At 32.8% G+C, this 20067-nt stretch overlaps 2 protein-coding genes across 3 annotated transcripts; one reads left to right on the forward strand and one right to left on the reverse strand.

Annotated features, from left to right (window-relative positions):
• The first annotated feature begins 1874 nt into the window (after positions 1-1874).
• On the forward strand, positions 1875-4909 carry LOC133807348 (large ribosomal subunit protein bL21c). The gene is made up of 5 exons (XM_062245611.1): positions 1875-2345; positions 2470-2550; positions 3998-4099; positions 4226-4300; positions 4676-4909. Exons 1-5 carry the CDS (start codon positions 2001-2003, stop codon positions 4745-4747), a joined length of 675 nt encoding a protein of 224 aa, XP_062101595.1. The 5' UTR covers positions 1875-2000; the 3' UTR covers positions 4748-4909.
• Positions 4910-12562: 7653 nt separating this feature from the next.
• Positions 12563-17581, reverse strand: LOC133807393 (transcriptional adapter ADA2a-like). Of its 2 annotated transcripts, XM_062245706.1 has the most exons (12): positions 17319-17581; positions 16956-17208; positions 16679-16744; positions 16411-16536; positions 16132-16207; positions 15611-15671; positions 15456-15511; positions 15307-15378; positions 14965-15184; positions 14389-14599; positions 13045-13353; positions 12563-12964 (listed from the first exon to the last, which is right to left on the reverse strand). In XM_062245706.1, exons 1-12 carry the CDS (start codon positions 17474-17476, stop codon positions 12773-12775), a joined length of 1800 nt encoding a protein of 599 aa, XP_062101690.1. In that variant the 5' UTR covers positions 17477-17581; the 3' UTR covers positions 12563-12772. The 2 variants fall into 2 exon arrangements, with proteins under 2 accessions (XP_062101690.1, XP_062101691.1); XM_062245707.1 differs by lacking the exon at positions 16411-16536.
• Positions 17582-20067: the final 2486 nt, after the last annotated feature.

Below are 20067 nucleotides of genomic sequence, written 5' to 3' on the forward strand. Positions count from 1 at the left end.
GAAAACCTATTTTTGTAGTAGTGAATCAATTCCATTCCATAAATTTTCGTTTTTCCCAAATGTTCATTTATTTATTTCAATTATTTTAAAATAGAAAAAAATTAAATTATTATCTTAATTAAATAAACTTACTACTTAACATAATTAATCATAAATATAAACAATTTAATATAAATTCAAGAAAACTTATCTGTATAACAATAAATACAATCTTCTTTGCTTTAAATATCTTTCTCACAATGAATGTTCTCTTTATCACAGTTTGACTACATTAAACAAAAGAATAATAATAAATTTTAGCAAAAACTAAGGGAATTGTGTAAAACCCATATATTTATTGAAAAAAATAAATCAAGTTAACCACAACAAATGGAGGACAATGGCACTTAAAAACTTCCAAATGGGCCAAGAAAAAAAAAACCAGGGCTTTAAACTCAAAAATAACAATGGCAAAAGATTTAAAACAATGAAATAATGGATTCGAGAAAGAAAAAAAAGAGGCTTATCACCAGCCATGTGGCGAAGAAGTCTCCATGGAATCAATGTATTACATTAGTGAAACGACATCGTTCTGGTGTCATTTCAGTAAAAAATAAAATTGACACTGTTATTATTATTATTTTAAATTACTGAAACGAGGCCAAATCGGTATCGTTTTAATAACACAAGACGTCGGTCCATAGGGGATCAACCACTCGTGTTGGAATGTTTTTATATGTAAATTTATTAATGAAACTTAATATACAACTAAATTAGCTAAAGCAAGTTTAAATTAAAATTTAATATTTAAAAATAATATTGTCAAAATTATTATAAAATACATATTTATTTTATTTTATATTAAAAAAATATAACTTAATAATATTAATTAACATATTTTAGAATTTTATAAACAAAAAATTCTATAAATAACTATTAATTAATTTTTGCCATAACAAAAATAGTATTCTTATAATAAAAATTAATTTTTTAACAAAGAAAAATAATCAATAAGTGAGGAACCACAAAGGGCTTCTTCTTAAATCAATGTGTGGTGACATTTTACAGCATTAGACTTGTCGTTTCTAGCAGACCAACATCTGATGTTAATTTTTCATTCACACAAGACTTGTCGTTCACGAGACATTAATTTCGAATAAAATGATATTTGATATTCATTTTCTACATGTATAAGAGTTAGAATAATGAGATGTTCACTAAAATTGTACACCAAAACATTACACCAAATAATGTGATATTGTTTTTTAAAATAATAAGTCACGTCTAAAATAAATGTGATTGTTTAAAAAAAATATCACATCAGTTAATATAATATTTTTATGCATAATTTTAGTGCAGATATCATTACTCATAATAATTAATTAGACCTAGTCTAAACACACCCAAGTTAACAAAAACTTTTAACAATTTCACAAACCATCAAGAATCCACCTAAAAGCAAAGTCCTCAATACAAATATTTCAACTAATATTTATAAAGTTCTAAGATTAAGCTTAGTTATAATTCAACTTATCTTATTGGTTTAACTTCAAAATATATAAACAATTATAACTAACATAACATTAATGTTGAGTGTGTAATTAGAATTATTTGAGTTGAAGAAATTTTTTCACTAATTGATCAATTTTGAGATAATTTTATTTAAATTTGTTTCTTTTTTTTTTTTGAAAAGCATTATTTAAATTAGTTTGACAGATATTTTTCCACATATTAGTTTTACAACATGGGATGTTAATAGTAATTTTTTTTTTTTTTTTTTGGGGGTGGGGGGGGGGGGGGGTACAGATGTTAATAGTAAAATTCCGAAACAAGATAAACATAAGGGGGGTATATATGTAATTTTGAGTATAGGATAAGTTTAGAGGTAAGGGAAAGAGAAGAGAAGGATTAAGGAAGGGAGAGCTTTAGAGCGAGAGAGAGCTGCCTTGGCCTTGCCTTCTCCTCTGAGTGTGAAAGAAAGAAAGAAAAACATCTTCCATTTCTTCAATTTCATTCAAACAATGGCCTCTGCAACAACTCTCTCCTTGTGTTCTTCTCTCACTGCTCAATGCAAAATCTCACACAAATGGCGTACCCACCACCTTCCCCTCTCCAATCCCAACCTCACATTTCTCTCTCTTTCTTCCCCAAACCTCTCTCTCTCTTCCGCTACTCCCTCTCACCGCATCCACTCCCCACTTCCTCCCAAAGCCTCCCAGTCTGAAGCGCCGGTTCTAGAGGCCACCGAGCTCGACGCGCCCAACCCTGAAGACGCCAAAATCGTCGAGGTCTCCTCAGAGGAACCACAAGTCGCTGCTTCGGAGGAGCCAGCTCCCAAGCGTGAGGAAATCTTCGCTGTGGTTATGGTATGTGTTTCTTTGAATGATTTTTTGAGCTCATCCAGATGAATTTTTTTTCAGTTTTGTTTTCATGGGTGTTTGGACTAAATTTTTTATTTTGATATGAGTTTGGGTTTTGAACTTTGTTTAGATAGGTTCGCGCCAATACATTGTATTTCCCGGACGGTGGATCAAAACTCAAAGACTTAAAGGTGCCAATGTCGATGATAAGGTATGGCATTTCTCTTGTTTTTTGAGCTTTGTAACTATTTGTCTCGTAGGTTTAACAGTCATGTTGTCAAATCATTGTACTTTAACACCTCAACAAAACCAATGTGCTATGAGTGGATTCCAAGGCTTGAGAATTCAATGGTCTCCCAAGATGAGGAATTCTCCAAACTGACAATGTGAGAAAGTGAAATTAACTAAATAACTTCCTTAGTTTTACGATGGCTTAAAGGATGGTCTTGAAGTAATCATGGAGTTTATTTTGGAAATAAAAAATTGTTCTTAATGTCATATGGCAAAAGTCATCCCTCTAAATATCTCTGTAGGTAAGGAATTGCAGACCCTAAAAAATAGTATGTAGTGATAATTATAAATAGATCCTCCATTTTTAACAATTTTCATGCCGAAAATTTTGCTAATAAATCACAAACTCCACTATACTTGATTCAAATTTATGGGTCTTGTAGATTAGTTCTTTGTAGGTTCACTGGGTTGAATCAAGTCAACTATAATCTCCCAGTGATATTGTGGTCTAGTTTCTGGAGAATTTTGTTGGATAGGGATTATTTTGAGGTTGCTTTGTGGGCTTTCTAAGACTGTGCAGGATCTTGGATTCACTTTTTACCAATTTGTTGGTTTAAATATTGTTGGAAGGGTATCGAGTTATATAATGAAGACCTTTTGACTCTTGTTTGACATCAATTAATGAGTATTTTGTGCTGGAAGCTGTATAGTACCATGACTGAAACATGGAACTGAAATGATAAATTTGTTGTGTTGCTTTTTTCTTTGAGTTTGGAAAGCAGGAAGTTTTACATTGATGAAGGCTCCTAAAAATATTTTATATGAGAAGCCATGTTTTCTTAATGGGTTTTGAACACATATATCCTGCCAGAGACGTATGCTCCACGAAAGCTTTTTGTTTCTCCTCTCTGACTGTTAATAAATTGAAAAGTGCACAGGCCTAGAAACTAGCGTTCCATATACATATAGGATCTGAATAATTTGTTGCTGCACTTATGTGTATCTTGGGGTTCTGAGATTTTCGGTTCTAACTGCTGGAACTCCTTATCTCCCAATCTGTTGATAGTTTTGAAGTCTTTGTGCATGGTCTGTGGAGAGTGACAAAGTAAGCTGTTTGGAGAACTGCTATGTTTTGATTTTAAGAAACTATTCTCATCTCCCTAGTGTGTGTATTTTGTTTTGCTGAATACCTCTCCCTAGTATTTAGTAATTGGTAGTTGGTCCCTATTTATGATTTTTTCAGGTCTACTAATTATTTCTATTTGTAATTATTTTCCACTTATGTTCCTAAAACGTTGGTAATTCTTTATACCTTGTTTGACATGTTATAGGTTGACTTAAGATTGATTCTGTTGGAGTTTCTGAAATTTCCAATTAAAAAAAATCCTTATTAGGCATTAATGTTTCTGATTTTGGATCTTTTGCAGATTGTTCTTAAGAAGGTTCTGCTAGTGGGAACAAAAACAAGTACCTACATTGGCAAGCCAGTGGTGACAAATGCTGCTGTGCATGCGGTAGTTGAAGAACAGGTAATTTTCTTCCTTAAGATATCCCTTTCCGTTCCAGTCCTGTAACAAATGAGCATGTTTAACTGTCTAGATAGCAAGTTGCTCTTTATTCTTTGATCTCTCTGTAATCTATTCTGTTTCATATAGGCATTAGATCGCAAAGTGATTGTCTTCAAGTACAAGAAGAAGAAAAACTACAGGAGAAATATTGGCCACCGCCAGGTATCGTACAACTCCATAATCACTGCATCTACTTGGTTTATAACTCACTAAAATCTGCTGGCCAGTAAACCTGCTAAAGGTCAAACTGTTTTTCTGATAACAGTAATCCTGTTATTGCTTAAGAGTTAAATAACAAATTTCATTTCTGGTAACTCTGCTTTCTTGCTTAAGTTGCTCGATAACAATCTTCAAAGTCTTCTGCATCCTTATTCTCTTCTTTCATACTTATATAACTCACAGAAGGAAACTAAAAGCTTCATAAGAACCAATTTTTATTTTTTATTTTTCAACATTTATGCTGTTACTTTTTCTCTCCTTGCTTATTGTCTAGCTCTTGTTTTGATGCCTTGATTTGGATTTGATTCCATAATGCAGCCAATTACCCGGATAAGGATAACAGGCATCACAGGCTATCAAGATTATCCTGCTGTCACACTTGACTCGTAGGAGTTATGGAGGTTGGTGTATGATGAGCAAATCTGAATATTTTGTGAAGGAAATCTATAATCCCTTTTGTTTGTAAGATATCTTTAATTAAATTTCAACTTTTAACAGTGAAATTTAGTTCAGTGATTATTTTATCCCTCTTAATAGTTCCTTTTAAGCAAAGACTTCGCCAAAAAAAAATTAGTTTAAAGCTTGAGTGTAGCCTAACATACTGACCATGCTGAGCTATGGACATATCCTTGGTAAGTGACCATGCTGAGCTTTTCAACTTTCAGTTGTACAGCCCCTTTCCCAGCATGCTAGACAATTTATTATCACTTTGTTTTATCAAAGAAATAAGGGAAGTAAATAAAATAATAACCAAAACTTAACGATACAGAGAACCAATAAATACGACTAAAATGTGAGAAATTTCAGTGTACAAAATTTATGATAAATTATTCAATAATTTTGTCTGAACCAATAAATAAATACCACTAAAATGTGTGAAATTTTAGCATACAAAACTTATAATAAATTATCCAATAATATTTTTCATCATTATTATTTTACCAAAATTAAAATAAAATGAATAAGTGTGACATAACATTGACCTTTTATCTAACCCTTCAAAAAAAAAATTTATATATTATATAAGTTATAAATATATTTATTTTGGTGAGTTTCTATTGGCTATCACTTAAGTTTCTATTAGTGTTGATGATTTGAATCAGTTAAATTATGTTAGGTAGAGATATTTGCGACAGTAATTAAATTGTATTGCAAATTGCATTTCAATACCCAAAGTTTTTTTTTTTAAGTGAAAAAGTACCTACGATGAACTTTTAGTTGCACTGTAGGTATCTGATGTTAGTTTTGTCGTTAAACACTAATGTGACATATTAGTTTAAATGGATATTTAGGGTGAAATTACCTAAATTGTGCTAAAAGTTGCATTAAATATTCAAGTTTTTTCTTTTTACACCTAACACCAACATTTAGTTGCAATTGTAGGTACATATGCTGATATTGCTCCAAATAATTAAATTATAATTATTCATAAAAAAATCAATTTAAAAAATCTTTTGGAAATAATTTTTTTAATAGAAAAATCAAAATTAAATATACAAAAAATCCAAAATTTGCAAAAAAGAAATTTTTTTAAAAACATTTTATTTATTAATTAAAAATTATTTCTAACTTTGAAAATATTTAAAATTCAATTTAAAAATTAATTTGGTTGGAGGCGACTAGGATGGGTCTTTAACACCAGCGTGCGTCAATATTTAAAGCAAGGGAAGTTCGAGATCAGACCTAGGTGTTCTTGTTTTTTTTTTATTCTTTTTATTTGTTTTCAAACATCTTAGGATAAAAATAAAATCAATCTATCAATAGTTTTTTTTTCTTGTTCTTGCCTTTGTTTTTTGAGTAGATTTGTGCATGAGTTGATTTTACAAAAAACTTTTGGATTTTTCACATTTTTTTAATTTCTTAAATTTGATTTTAAATAGTGTTTTTAATTTTTAATTGATTTTTTAAATAATAAGTATAATTTAATTATTTGAGCTAATCATACGCTACTACGTCAGCATCTAACGATAAGTACCTACGACTGCAGCTAAATGTTGATTTAGGTACTTTTGTCGTTAAATAAAAACAAAAAAGAAAAAAAAATTGGGTTACTTAAGTACAACTTTTATCATAATTTAAGTATTTTCACCGCAAATATCTCTTTAAACTGATATGTCATAGCGTCTAATGACAGTGAATGGCAAGTAGCTATGATGCAGCTGAAAGTTGATCCTAGGTACTTTTCCTGGAAGAGAGTGAGATTACACCACCAATATAATAAACAATCTACGCGAAATTTCGCTTGACAGAGTCCAATAAAAGACAAGAGAAGAGAAGTGCAAACCCTAGTTGTAGAACAAAAACCTTGATCTTCTTGAAAACTTCAAACCCTAGATGGAACACCACTGAATTTTCTTTGTTGTTGGAGAACCAAAACCAAGACTTATACATGAGATGTATCATTGTCCAAATTTTATATTTCCTAGTCATTCATGGATGCTTGAGGCTATCTCTAATAGGGAAGGGAATTGGGATTGGACAAGTATTGAAGTTTAAAAGAAAATATTTTTTTTTTTTTTAAAATTCTTAGAGAAAACTTATGATCTTTGAGAGTTAGAGAGAGAATTGAAAGTGTGATCAGTCCTTAACAATTCTAAATGACCCCTTAAATAGGTTAGAGCAATAAGATCAAAGCACTTTAAATTGAATTTTGGAGCAAAAAAAAATGTATTTTTACGGACGTCCCAGGTAATGCGCTGCCACCTAGTAGGCGATGTGTTGCCTGTTTTAGGCATTGGAGCATTTCATGTTTAGGCGATCGATGCATTACCTGAATGACAGCTCAAAGTCTCTAAAATGTGTCTTAGACACCTCCAAATACTCCCAAACTTTTTAGACATCCTTAGTTACCTTATTATATCACTTTAGATCCAAAGTTACAATTTGTAAATGCCTAAGATAAAAAGACAAATTTCACATTACCATTATATGAAATTGTTAAGACTATTACAGTGACTTGTACAATACTACTTTGGGTTTTGTATTTTAACCAATCATAATATTTTTGCTGTAAAAAATATAAAAAATTAGGTATTTAAGTGAAACTTGTAGTACAACTTAAATACTTTTGCTATAAATATCCTTATTATTATGTTATATGTATGAATCTAATTTTGTTATATATATATGAGGCACTTTTAATGGTTGATTACTTTAATATTAACTATTAGATTAAGATTAATAGTCTATATTTATAGTTAATTAATATTTCTAAAAATAAATTTTGATTTTTTAAATTTTTGGAAAGTCTACCTAATTACATGACCGTCACATATTTATTAAATTAAAGAATTAAAAATAATCTTATTTAAGCATTATATATTAAAATTTGAAATTAATGTAGAAAAAAAATATTTACCAGTTGGTGACTTGCTATACCAAGTCACTATGTTATTACATTATCATAATTGTTAGCACACATTTATGGATAGTAACCATAGAATAGTCTTCCATATATATATAACTAGTGAGGTTTTAATTTAACTCAAACATAATAAAATGACGTCTCCTCAACTCATCTTGTTCATTTTTTTTATCTCTTCACTATCTCAATTATAATTTGTAGGTATACCAAAAGTATTTAATTCAAAATTTAAAATCTATTTGTATCGTTGTTATATCTATGTTGTAATGTTGATAACTTGGTGTATTACTACTTAATGGTAATGTTTAGTTTCTTGTATGATTTGTATGCTTTTTTATTTTTTTCATTGATGTTAAAAATTAGGTTAAATATTAAAAATAGATTAAAATAACTGAACCAATCCAATTACTAAAATAAGATTAGTTTGGATTGAATGTTGAAGATACATTGGATTAGATTGGATGATAATCTTCAATATTTAACATCTAATGAGATTAGATTGGCATTAGATTAGTTAGGTGTAAAAAGCTTGTATTAGATTGAATAATTAGCCCTATTATAAAGTATAAAAAAGGTCGACAATGGTTGCACATTAAGTCTACGAACCAACTAAATAATAGGAACAAATTAGACAAAATATGCTTAGTGAGCTTGTTTGGAAAATGTGTTTTATTCAATAAAAGAAAATTTACATAAATCATTATTTTAAAAAAAAATACTTACATATAAATGTTTAAAAAATTATAATTAAGTGTTGGTCGTTGAAGATCGTCAAACACAAGATTCGAATGAAACTAACATTATTATTGATGACTGAAAATGAACAAAGACAATAATGAAATTGTCTCTAGAAAAAAGAAAAAGAAAATTATGATTCTAACGTTTTTAAGGACAAAAATACCCCGCATTGAACAGTTTTCTTCTCTTGCGAACGTCTTTCTATTGACTATTTTTAGACCGTAGAAGAACTCTCTATCGTACTCCACCACTAGTTTCAAATGCAAAGTTTCACCTTTTAAACTATAGAGGAGACTATTTCTTGTTCTTGGCCCACAAAAGAAGCACCATTTTGGCCTAGATTTGTTCAAGAATCAAGAGTGTAACCATGGATAAGTATTACATTTATGGGTGTAAATTTAAAAGATATAAAATTATTAATTAAATAGTTATGAGTAAATTTTTATGTTTTTTTTGTTTGTTGACTTAAATTGAAATTTTTACTTAGTCTGAATTTTATTTATTTTTAATAAAATCCAATAGTTTTTCATGAGTTGACAACCAATTTTATATAGAAAATAATTGGAATTTTGTATTTATGGTTCCAAGTACTCAAGAACATCAAATGTTTACGTGGTTTGGCCCAAAAAGCTAGCTGTTATCCCCATTTCTTGGAAAGGCTTTGGGCCTTCGCATTGGGCCGCGGTCAGTGGACCGACTCGGCATTCGGGCTTGGCCCAGAAACTCCAGATTGGGCCCGTTTGGAAGGGTCCGGGATGTCCCTCCGGGTTCATCTTCAGCTTGGAATGTCCCGAGGATGTCCGGGGCGCCCGGGGCGTCGCGGCTTACGCGTCCCCGTCCCGGAGCCTGGAATGATCCGGGCCCGAGGTAAATGTAGCAGGCCGAAGGTAAACGGACCTGGATCGCCTCCTCCCCAGTTGAAGGGCCGGGCGCCCAGGATCCTGAGACCGCCTCAGTTCGCGTGGGCATTGTCCCCCCACTTTTCGCCTGCAGAAAAGGCAGCATTGGGATTGTCCACTGATGTGTCAGGACTGCGCAGCCAAGTACCCTGACCAGTCTTGTCTCCTGAATCAGCCTCGTGACTCGAAGTGATCAGAACCCAAGTGTCGTTTTGTCGGGCGAAGGCTGGTGTCTCAGGTCAACTAATTGGGCCTTAGTTGGTTTGTATTATGAGCATTGTATATCTTTTTGTATTGGGCCTTCACTAGAAAGGACCCCTCTACACTTTCCTCTGATGGGCCTGGGTCGGATGCAGCCCAGACCCGATGACCCCCTCAGCTTATAAATATGAGCTGAGGACAACAGGAAAAGAAGGAGAAAAAAGAAAAGGGCAGAGACTCTGTCCAGATATAGCCAGAAAACTCCATTGTAAAAGCTTCTTCTTGCTCTAATATATGGACTCGTGGACTAAGGCTAGTTAACGCCCCAACCACGTAAAAACCTCGTGTCAATTTCCCATTTTCATTATTATCACTAGCAAATAGTATTCATTAATATAGTTGCCGAAAATCTCGGTTAACACTAGCCTATGTACACGTACACGAGTCTTTTTATTGTTTAGTTTTTGCAATACAAATTAGCAATGCTTTGATCTGCCAAAAAAGTCTCATCTTTTACAAAAGTTATGACCCTCATTCATAAAACATGGAACCAGACCTAATATCCCAAAATGAATGGGATATTTTCCTATTTGTAACAATCATAATAAATACAAAAGGTTTTTACCGGCGAAAATACCCACTGTTTTCACGTTGTTCCACTTTTACATCCAATCTTTATTTTTCGCGGTGAATATACCCAAACTCACTCAATCTCTCCGTCACTACCCACCCATTAACACCGTTTACAGTGCTTATGTGGCATTGACATGGTCTGACAAAGCTGAGGTGTTATTGCCACGTCAATGCCACATAATTTTAAATAAAAAATATTTAAAATTTAAAAAATGATTCGAAATTTTGAAATTATATAATTTTATAATTAAAATAAAATAGATTTTTTTTTTAATTTTCTTTCTTCTTTCTCCCCGACCTCTCTGCTTCTCCCTATCGTTTCTTTTCTTTGCCACGACCGGCCATGGCATGGTTATTCTTCCCCTTGGTTGAACGATGTAAAATCTCAGGAGGATCATGGTTATTCTTCCTCGGACGGGCTCTCTTATTCCTCGTGCTAGGCAGAGATGGTGGGTTTCATTCGGAAGACCCTTCAGAGCCACCGTTCATTGTCTTCTCAGGGGCTTGCTCACCGGCGCTCCTAAGAATAGCTATTTTAGATAGGTTAGACTCGACTATGGAAATGGTTTTGAGTTTTTGAGGAGGAAAACAGTCAGCTATGGAGATGAATACGAGATTGAGTGGTGGAGACAATGGAGGAAAATGGGTTTCGGGTGAGAGATTTTAAGAGGGAGGGAACCGTTTTTAGAGAGAGAAATACCAGCTATGGAGATGGCTATGGAGGAATTGCAGTCGCCAGCGATGGACTGAGTGGTAGAGAGGGGCGACGACGGCACCGAACGGTGGAGCTAGGCAGCGAAATGCAGACGGTGGAGGAGGATTTATGGGTTTCGGGTGAGTGCTTTTATTTAAAATTATGTGGCATTGACGTGTTGGGGAAGAGTAGTTTGGGGATTGTGTATAATAAGGTGGTGCTCGGAAATGGGATTCCAGTGGCGGTGAGGAGATTGGGTGAGGGTGGTGACCAGAGGTATAAGGAGTTTGCGACTGAGGTTCGGGCCATTGGGAAAGTCAAACATCCAAATATTGTTAAATAGAGAGCTTACTATTGGGCCCTTGATAAGAAACTTCTTATAAGTGATTTCATCTCTAATGACAACTTGGGTACTGCTCTTCTGGTCAGATAATTCTTCTTCTTCGTCGTCTTTGATGGTTTACAAGAATTTATGGGTTAATGTCAACAATGGAGATCTCTCGTGCATATGATTTTTAAGGATTTAAAGTTTTTTTTTGGCAATCAATAATTAAAAATTTATCTGGGCTAAATGATGTGTCTGGATTTGTACACGCAATTGGTCACGTATGCATTTTTAGCACTATTAGGGGTTAAGTAGTGACGGAGACACAGTTCATATGAGTTTGGATATATTCACTGCGAAAAATAAAGATTGGGTGTAAAAGTGGAACAACGTGAAAATATTAGGTATTTTTGCCGGTAAAAACCCAAATACAATATACAAAACAGAAAACTAGATATTTAAAATAATATTCTAGGTTTTCCAAACTTATACATTGTTGTCTAATCAACATTTTTTGCCGTTTTATAGCTGATTGCCTTGTGAAATATCTTCCTAGAATGAATAAGGCAATTAATTATGTTGAATTCGCTTTATTTTTTTTCGATTACGTGGCTTTGCTTGAAGAGAGCCTCTGCTTGTGGTCGAGTCATGTTGAGCACCCTTCTTGAAAGTACTCATGCCCTAGGCTGATTATGCCTTTATGTGAGCAAGGGTCTTTTTCATCTTAGTGGCACCTAACTAACTTCCTTGCTCTTGTTCGCAGGACCAAACAGAATACCCTGTCATTTTGTGTGTGCCAAAAGTACACACAACTATTGCTCCTTGTTTGTACTTGGTGCATTGAGGACTTTAATAATAATATATTTTAAAAAAGCTACAATTATAATTGCAACTATAAGCTATTTTTACTATTTTGTCAAGGTTATTTTGGTCATAAAAATACCCAATCCTATTCCCCTTGGTTTTCTTCCCATTTTGGAGTGGAAATTTGTAGTGTGGATCCCACCAATTTTTTTTCTCTACAATTTTCTTTCCTTTCCTATTTTCTCTCCTAACAAACCACTCATCTCTGTCTTCTCTGCAATTTTACTTTCAAATTTTTATTTCCTTACACTTTTCATCTCTAACAAACAAAGGGTTAAAGTTGCACTAAAGTGAGACCACTTATATTTATTATACTAATAAAAATGACTAAGAAAATATAATCATTTTTTTATACTTGGGCATACGAAAATATAATCAGATCCTTAACCACTCCCAAAAAAATTCTTTATTATTTCTTATGGTATCTAACTATATCACATCCCCCTAAATAATAATAATTAAAAAAAAACCTTAATACTCACTCAACTAAACTGAAGAGGATAATGCAGGTAATCTGTGCAACATGCCCTGTTCCATAATAAATTTAAACAGCGTAGTACAGAGGTTAAAGAACACCAATGCCTAGCATTAACATTGCCATATAAAATTTGGCCAAATAATTGCCATAGCCGCATGGCTACTAACTTATAAATCAAATAATTACAAGTTCAGTAACAAAATTGGACACGGAAAATTATTATGCTTGAACTATTCCTTTCTTCACAAGCATATCATAAACCCTATCAACTTTGTTGGGTTCAACCTTAAACAAGTTATAGGCATCAGATTTCTTTGTTACCTTGCCATTCAACACTTCTATGGACATGATCTGCAACATGTTGAGATAATGCAAAGGTAGTATTCGGATTTCGCAGCAAAGTTGTTTCTCCTGCATAGAGAAGATAAGGCAGAGATTATATTTGTGTAAACTTCAACCAATTTGATGCGGTGGGATTACGGAAATCTTACAGTTTCAGAGAGTAAGTTGGCCCCTGCTAATCCAGCGATGTCCCAATCATTTGAGGAGCTTGAAATAGAATGCATCGCTATTGACGAATCTTTTGCACCAGTGTGTATATCCATGGATCCCCTAACAAGACATCGAGGACTGCCATCTAATCCTCCATTCAGATGAGTTAGCTTCTCCAAAACTTTCCCGCTTGGACCAGCATGACCACTCTCCCTAATCGTAAGAGCACTTTCTTCACTCTTTCTTCTCTTTTGTTGAATAAATTTATCTGCCTCAGCTGCTGTTTGGCAACCAACAGCTCGAGCTTCCTGCACAAAACAAGGAACTTATCAAGAAAAATAATTTTTCTTTGGTATGGTTCACACTCACAGTTTAACATTAGTATTGTTGTACCCTAAAATTAACACGAATTCAATTACTCAGCTCGAGTACAGCTGACAGATAAATATGTGAAAAAATAACCAAGTAGAACATCTGGTTAACAATGATGTGAGCAGCTCAAGACTCAATCCAGTTCTTACACAGTTATTATCAAACCGCCTCTAAAGATAATAATTGAGTTCGAGACTTATAATGGCTAGATCATACTTTGGGCGATCTAAGCTTACTACGAGCTAGGGATTAGATAGTCTTTGAACACGAGCTCAAGTGAGATATTCAGCTCGTGAAAACCTGGATAAAACGCATACTGAATGATCCCAAGAGATTCGGAGGCTCCTTATACGCTTATTAATACCCAGGCTGTATCGCATATCTATCATTTATTATCCGAGATAGCAGGAATATATTCCAATCTGTTATCAAATCATATCCCAATGTAAATGAGAATAATCTGTATTAAATGTATACATTATTTATTCATACGGTTACCCAAAGTTGTCCAGGAAATTCCTCTATAAATATCAGGAATAAAAGACAAGGGAGCGGTCATTTTTGTATTACTAATACTATGCAGAAATTGAGAGAAAAAAGCAATATCATTGTCCCATGGACTAGGTGGATTTTGACCACTGAACCACGTAAAAGTTGTGTGTGTTCGAGAGGGGCTTTAATTATTTCATTATGGTTTATAATTTAACACTAATCTAACTATTTTATTTCTTAGTCTATTATTGGCGAAAAATCACGTCAACAAGTATTATGCAGCATATCAGCTGATTTGTCTTATACAACAAGATGCCATGACGTTCTAGCACTTTGTATAAAGTAATAAAAACATCTCACAAAAAAAAGTACCTTAGCCTTTCACCCATAGGACATAAATGAAATATGAATGCCAATATCAGCAGAAGAGTAGAGAAAGTGAATATTGCAAAGGTCTAGCATGGCATAGAATATGTCACCTTAAGATCCTGAATTGTTTTTATAATTCGATGTTCCTCAATAATAATCTGGAGAAATTCCTCATGCTCTTCTATTGAGTGGAATCGCATGAAGACCTTGAACCGCTGATACATTTCCTTTTCTTCAGGTGAGAGGTTCTTCTCAAACAGATCAGGGTAAAATAAATTTCTTTCCAGTATAAAATCCTTCCTGCGTTTTCTCTCATCAAGCCTGTAGAGGAGTTACAATATCATTTCATTAGTTTTTAAGGTGTAGAGATCATTAAAAAAAAAAAAAAGAAGATGCACATAAAGTGCTTAATATAACAAAACTAAAACTAAGAATTATCAAAGCCGCACAACAAAATTGAAAAAATAAAATAAGAATTAAGAATTAATAGTAATTACAACAGTAAATGCATTTAGGCAAACGGACAGAAGATGGCCTAGATGACAATTAATATTTAAACTTTATTCTATTTCTCTAATTTCTTTCTATTTTGTTTTCCCTCAGCCATCTTTTTCTTAAGGTATATTTGCCTAGACTCTATCATACTTTCTACATGTATGACATATATATGAGAACTATACAAATACTTTTTTGAGTAGATACGAAGTACTCGTAGCTTCAATTCACGCTCAACATTAGTGTCATTATCCTTAAATTCCATATCTGCAAGTAATTGCTCCGCATCGTTATCATATTCAATTTCAAACTCCTGCCTCTTGAAATTATAGCCACTAAACTCTGTTATTGAGGGTTCCTCATCCCTTGAGTGAGGTTTCTTCTCTCCAATACTCCTATCCAATTGAGATTCTGCCAAAATTTCAAATCTTACATCAAGATTTCAGATGCAAACAAAAGGTACCTAGCATTTTTTTGTGTCATAAGCACAAAGTATACTGTATAAGCAATCTTTTGCAGCAAGGCAAACACACCTTCAAGTTTAATTTCGTCTTTGATCTGGGATTCGTTTGGGATTACTTTTTCCAAATCAGTACCACAAACCTCTGATGCCAAACAGAGAACATGCCATAAGCTCAGGTGAGAAAAGAAACAAGAATTCATGAAATATCAACTATTGTACCAGCATTTGGGTGAGTTGAATATTGAGTACTTGGATCAGTTTTGGATTCTTCATATCTGATCAGCACACCAAAATTAATAAGAAAGAAGAACCAAACTTAAAAAGCAAAGAAGCCCAAAGATGCTAAACTAAAAATACATAAACAAAAAATATACTTGACTCTAGTAGATAAGAGAGACTCTTCATTTGGCGGAAGCTCTCCAACCATGGGGCTTTCTGCAGTAAAAATAAATAATAAATAGAATGGTAAATTACAATATCAACCAAAACGGTTATCTATGCACATATCAAAGCTGTGTGAGAAGTAGAAAATTTCTAAAATGATAATATAACAGAGTCCAAGTTCACTAGAAGACATGAAGTAATTAGACAGTGAGTGGACTTACAAAAGGCTAACATAAATTACAAGTTTTGTAAAGACAAAGATCGCCCAAACTAGAGAACAAGAGTACCAAATAACAACTAAAGTCATAGAATCCCATAAAACACTTTCAACATTATATGTGTAGAAAAAGTTCCGGAGCCAGCAAACTTATCAAAGGGTCTAACTTAAACTACGGGGGAATTCCATTGTTCTAGATAACCATAAAAGTGAAAGAGTCGCAATATGCGCAAGATCATTTCACTGTCTCAGTTTAGCTACAACACGATGAGATAATTTGATTTATAGACTAACCAATTTTGACTTCACTTGGTCCTTTGGCCATGGCAAGGAGCTCATCTTTGCTCTTTCCCAAATCATGGGATAAATCCTAGGTAGATAAATCATGAAAAATGTCAGTAGTAAAAATTTCAAACAAACAAAAATATATATATTTTTTAAAAGGAGACAAGGATCTATTAATAAAATAGAGAATACAAGCAAAGGTGAAGGAGAACAATAATAGAGAACAAAAAGGGAATGGAGATTACATACAAACAAAAATATAGAAAACCTCTATAACATTAATCTTACAGGGAAAGGAAAACATGGGGAGTTCAAGTATATAGCATTATAGTGGTCAATACATTGTGCTTTGCTTTTTGTTCCAACACGTTCGGCAACTTTCTTCCAGTTGCCAAATCCATACATCCCAATACCCTAAAGAATGCAGGAAGTTCAGCCTCAAATTCAAATGCTTTGAGATGCCATATCTATGCAATATCACTAAAAAAAATTCCAATAAAATGAAGAGCAAAAAAATAACCGAGATTAGTAAACAAGCTTAAGAAAAGAAAAATACCTCCAGCAGTAATGTCTCTTCATCTGCATTCCAATCCGGACAAATAAGAGGAAAACACAAGTTGTCCTGTTGTAAACAAAAATTATATACATACATATATATATATATATATTTCTCATTGCTTAAATGATGATCAAATACTCGCATTAATAAAATATTCAAAATGATTACTAACATGATAATTTGTACTAACATAGACGCATGACCAATTTCAAAAATTGGGGGCAATGATAAGAAAAGAAGCAAGTTGTACATATAGATAGTGAAATTGACTAACCATAACCCTATAATGGTGATTACTTTTGTGAGTAGAAACCTCAGCTCCAACAGAGAAGCACTCAATACAGAGATCAAAATCTGGGCAAACTACACACTTAATCCGAATCTTTCCGGAGATATCCTTGTTACAATAATTGCAATGATATAAAGGAGCTTTCATATCGCCATTGCATAGCCCTAAAACCATATTGTAAGCCGTGGTCTCTAAAGTGTCTAAAGTCGAAGCACTTCTTTTCCTTTTGGATGATTTACTACAAATGAAAAAACACAAACACACACCAAGAATTTCATAGCTCTGAATGAAAAGAGGTTAAAATTGCCAATTGTATAGAGAAAAACTTGAATTTGTCAAGTAGAAAACCTTGGATTGGGATCATTGTCAGCTAACTTCGACACCACTCGAGATCGACCCATGTCTGATTGAATTAGGCAAAAGTAATTTCTGAAATGGAGAGAAGCACGAACAAAAACCCTATAATTGGTATTGGATTTTAATCCAATAATATGATTTGAAAACATTACAAAGCTGTATGTTGTCCATTCTTATCCTTCACCAGAACAAGGAGGTGTGACAAATTTGTCACCAAATCACCCATTTAAAATTTATCATCACACTTTTTCTTTTATGTCAAGTTTACTAATTTCCTCTACTTTAATTGGAATTGGAACAAATATAAATAAAATATAGAAGAATTGAAAATGAGATTATAAATCATTTTAATATAGCATTTTAGTGAGATAGATTTTTCTTTTAAAAAAGAAAACTATTATTTTTTTTAGTGTTAAAAAATAAAAAGAAATAGTCATTGCTTCCAGGAAACAACTATGTAATTAATAGCTCGTTTAATTAACAAGGTGGTAATTATATATTAGAGTAGTTGCACAATATTTCTAAGGTTAAATATTCATTTGGTACCTTGTGTTTTATTGAAATACATACTTGGTATCCTATGTTTATAATAATGATCATTCAATACCATCTATTTGCAATTCGTACAATTTTGGTACCCTTTATTGCAATCTCGTCAACTCATATTTCAAATATGACTATATTGCCTATTTTTTTAATGATTTATTTGATTTTCTTTTTGTTTTTGCTATTTTAAAATATTTTAAAAATATTTTATGAAATAATAATGTTGAGATTTGTTAAATATAATGGTTAAGATATTTACACGTTGAGGTGCAAAACATTTAACGGTTTTCACTTAAGGAGAAGCGAAAACATGAGATTGTGTAGAATGCATCCAAAAGTGACATTTATGGGTCTAAAGTGATACAATGGGGTATCCAAACATTCCTAAAAGATTTGGAAGCATTTGGAGGTGTTTTGGATAAGTCTTGGAGTGTCAAAACAGAGGCATCGGTGATGTGTCGCCTCCTAGAGACGACACGTCGCTTAGCGCTTCAAATCCCTAGCTGAGACAGACCAAGCGACGCGTCGCCTTGGCTGTTACGGGTGTCCAACAGTTTACGTAAAATGCTCCAAATGATGTGTTTTAAATGTTCTAATCCTATTGGTTAGACTAATGATGATGCCTACACTATAAATATAGGTTATTGGAATTGTAAAGTCTTGATCACACTTTCCAACTCTCTCTCTCTAGCTCTCAAAGACCAAAGTTTTCTCCAAGAAACTCATTAAGTTTTGCTTGACTTGCATGACTTTTAAGACTTGTTAAATCCCAAATCTCATTCTACTTAGCTAAAGCTTCAAGCAATAAGGGAATGCTTGGAATAGAGATTTTAGACAACAATATTCTTATTGTGTATAAGCCTTAGAAGTTCCCCAAGTTTGAAGATTCAAGTTGCTCTAAATCAAAGGTTGTATCTATCTAACCCTAACTTTCTTTTGTGTTACTCTATTGTGTCTTCATTGTTAATATTGATGATTAAATATTTCTAAGTTCATCTTATCATCATTTAATCATTTAGTTTCTTATATTCAAGATTGACATTCATACTCTGAACATGTTTATTTGATTATCAAGATTTGTATTCAAACTTTGAATAAGATTCTTGCTTAGCATTTAGGGTTTCAAATATTGAACTATTCTCATTATTAATTGTTGATTTGCAAAGTGTAAAGTCATATATTCCCAACAATCAAAATCTCTATTTCAATTACTTTCATTTTTGAGTTTTGCATAATCAATAATGAGAGAAATCTGTTCTTCTTCTACAACCTTCAAATCTTTGCTTCAAGATTTTGTTTGTGTTGAACATATAACCATGAAAGATCAAATAAAGTTTTATTTGGATATGCTCTACATTAATTTGGATATGGGTTCAAAATCTTCATCAACAAAGGATGAGACAACTCAATGGGATTACGTACTTAAGGAGATTGATATCATCAAATTCATTATTTATAAATATGTAGATTTCAAGAATTTGAATGAAATGTGTTTGCTGCCATATTTTTGTGAGTTTGAGATTTTGTTTATGTTAAGAGTACAATGATGAATGTGAATAAACAATTCAAGGGTTATCGTTATACTTGTTTTGTTTGTAATGTTATTGATCATCGTGTGAGATATGGTAATTGTAAAATTAACCATAATGAGATTAGGGTTAAGGCAATTGATGTTGAGATCATTGCACTTCTAAATAAATTTAATTTGGTCACTTTAATTGATGATGAGATTTTTGTGACTTCGTTAAATTTAATGCATTTGATGAGAGATGCATTGTAACCCTAATTGGGAATCATGCATTCGATGAGGAATGTATGATAACCATAAAGAGAATTGACATAGTTCATCCCTGTAGTGATGATATTAATGCAACTTTAAGAGAAGGTGAACATGTCAATGCAATTGATGATGAGATCATTGCAAAAGAAAGTGAAGATACTAAGGTCAATGCATTTGATGTTGAGATCATTACAAACCTAAGTAAAGAGACTAAGGCCAATGCATTTGATGTTGAGATCATTGCAACCTTGAGTGAAGTTAATGCAACACAACGAAAGGTGCAAGGTGTTGGGTTTTATGTCCTTATAAAACCATGTCGGACATGTAACACGATTTTATTTTATGAATAAAAGAAGTAGAAATCATTTAGTTTGACAACCGTGTTACTTGCTTATTTTATTACATGATTATTAG

The sequence above is a fragment of the Humulus lupulus genome, chromosome X (genome assembly GCF_963169125.1).
Source record: "Humulus lupulus chromosome X, drHumLupu1.1, whole genome shotgun sequence".
In the NCBI taxonomy this organism is placed as follows: Eukaryota; Viridiplantae; Streptophyta; class Magnoliopsida; order Rosales; family Cannabaceae; genus Humulus; species Humulus lupulus.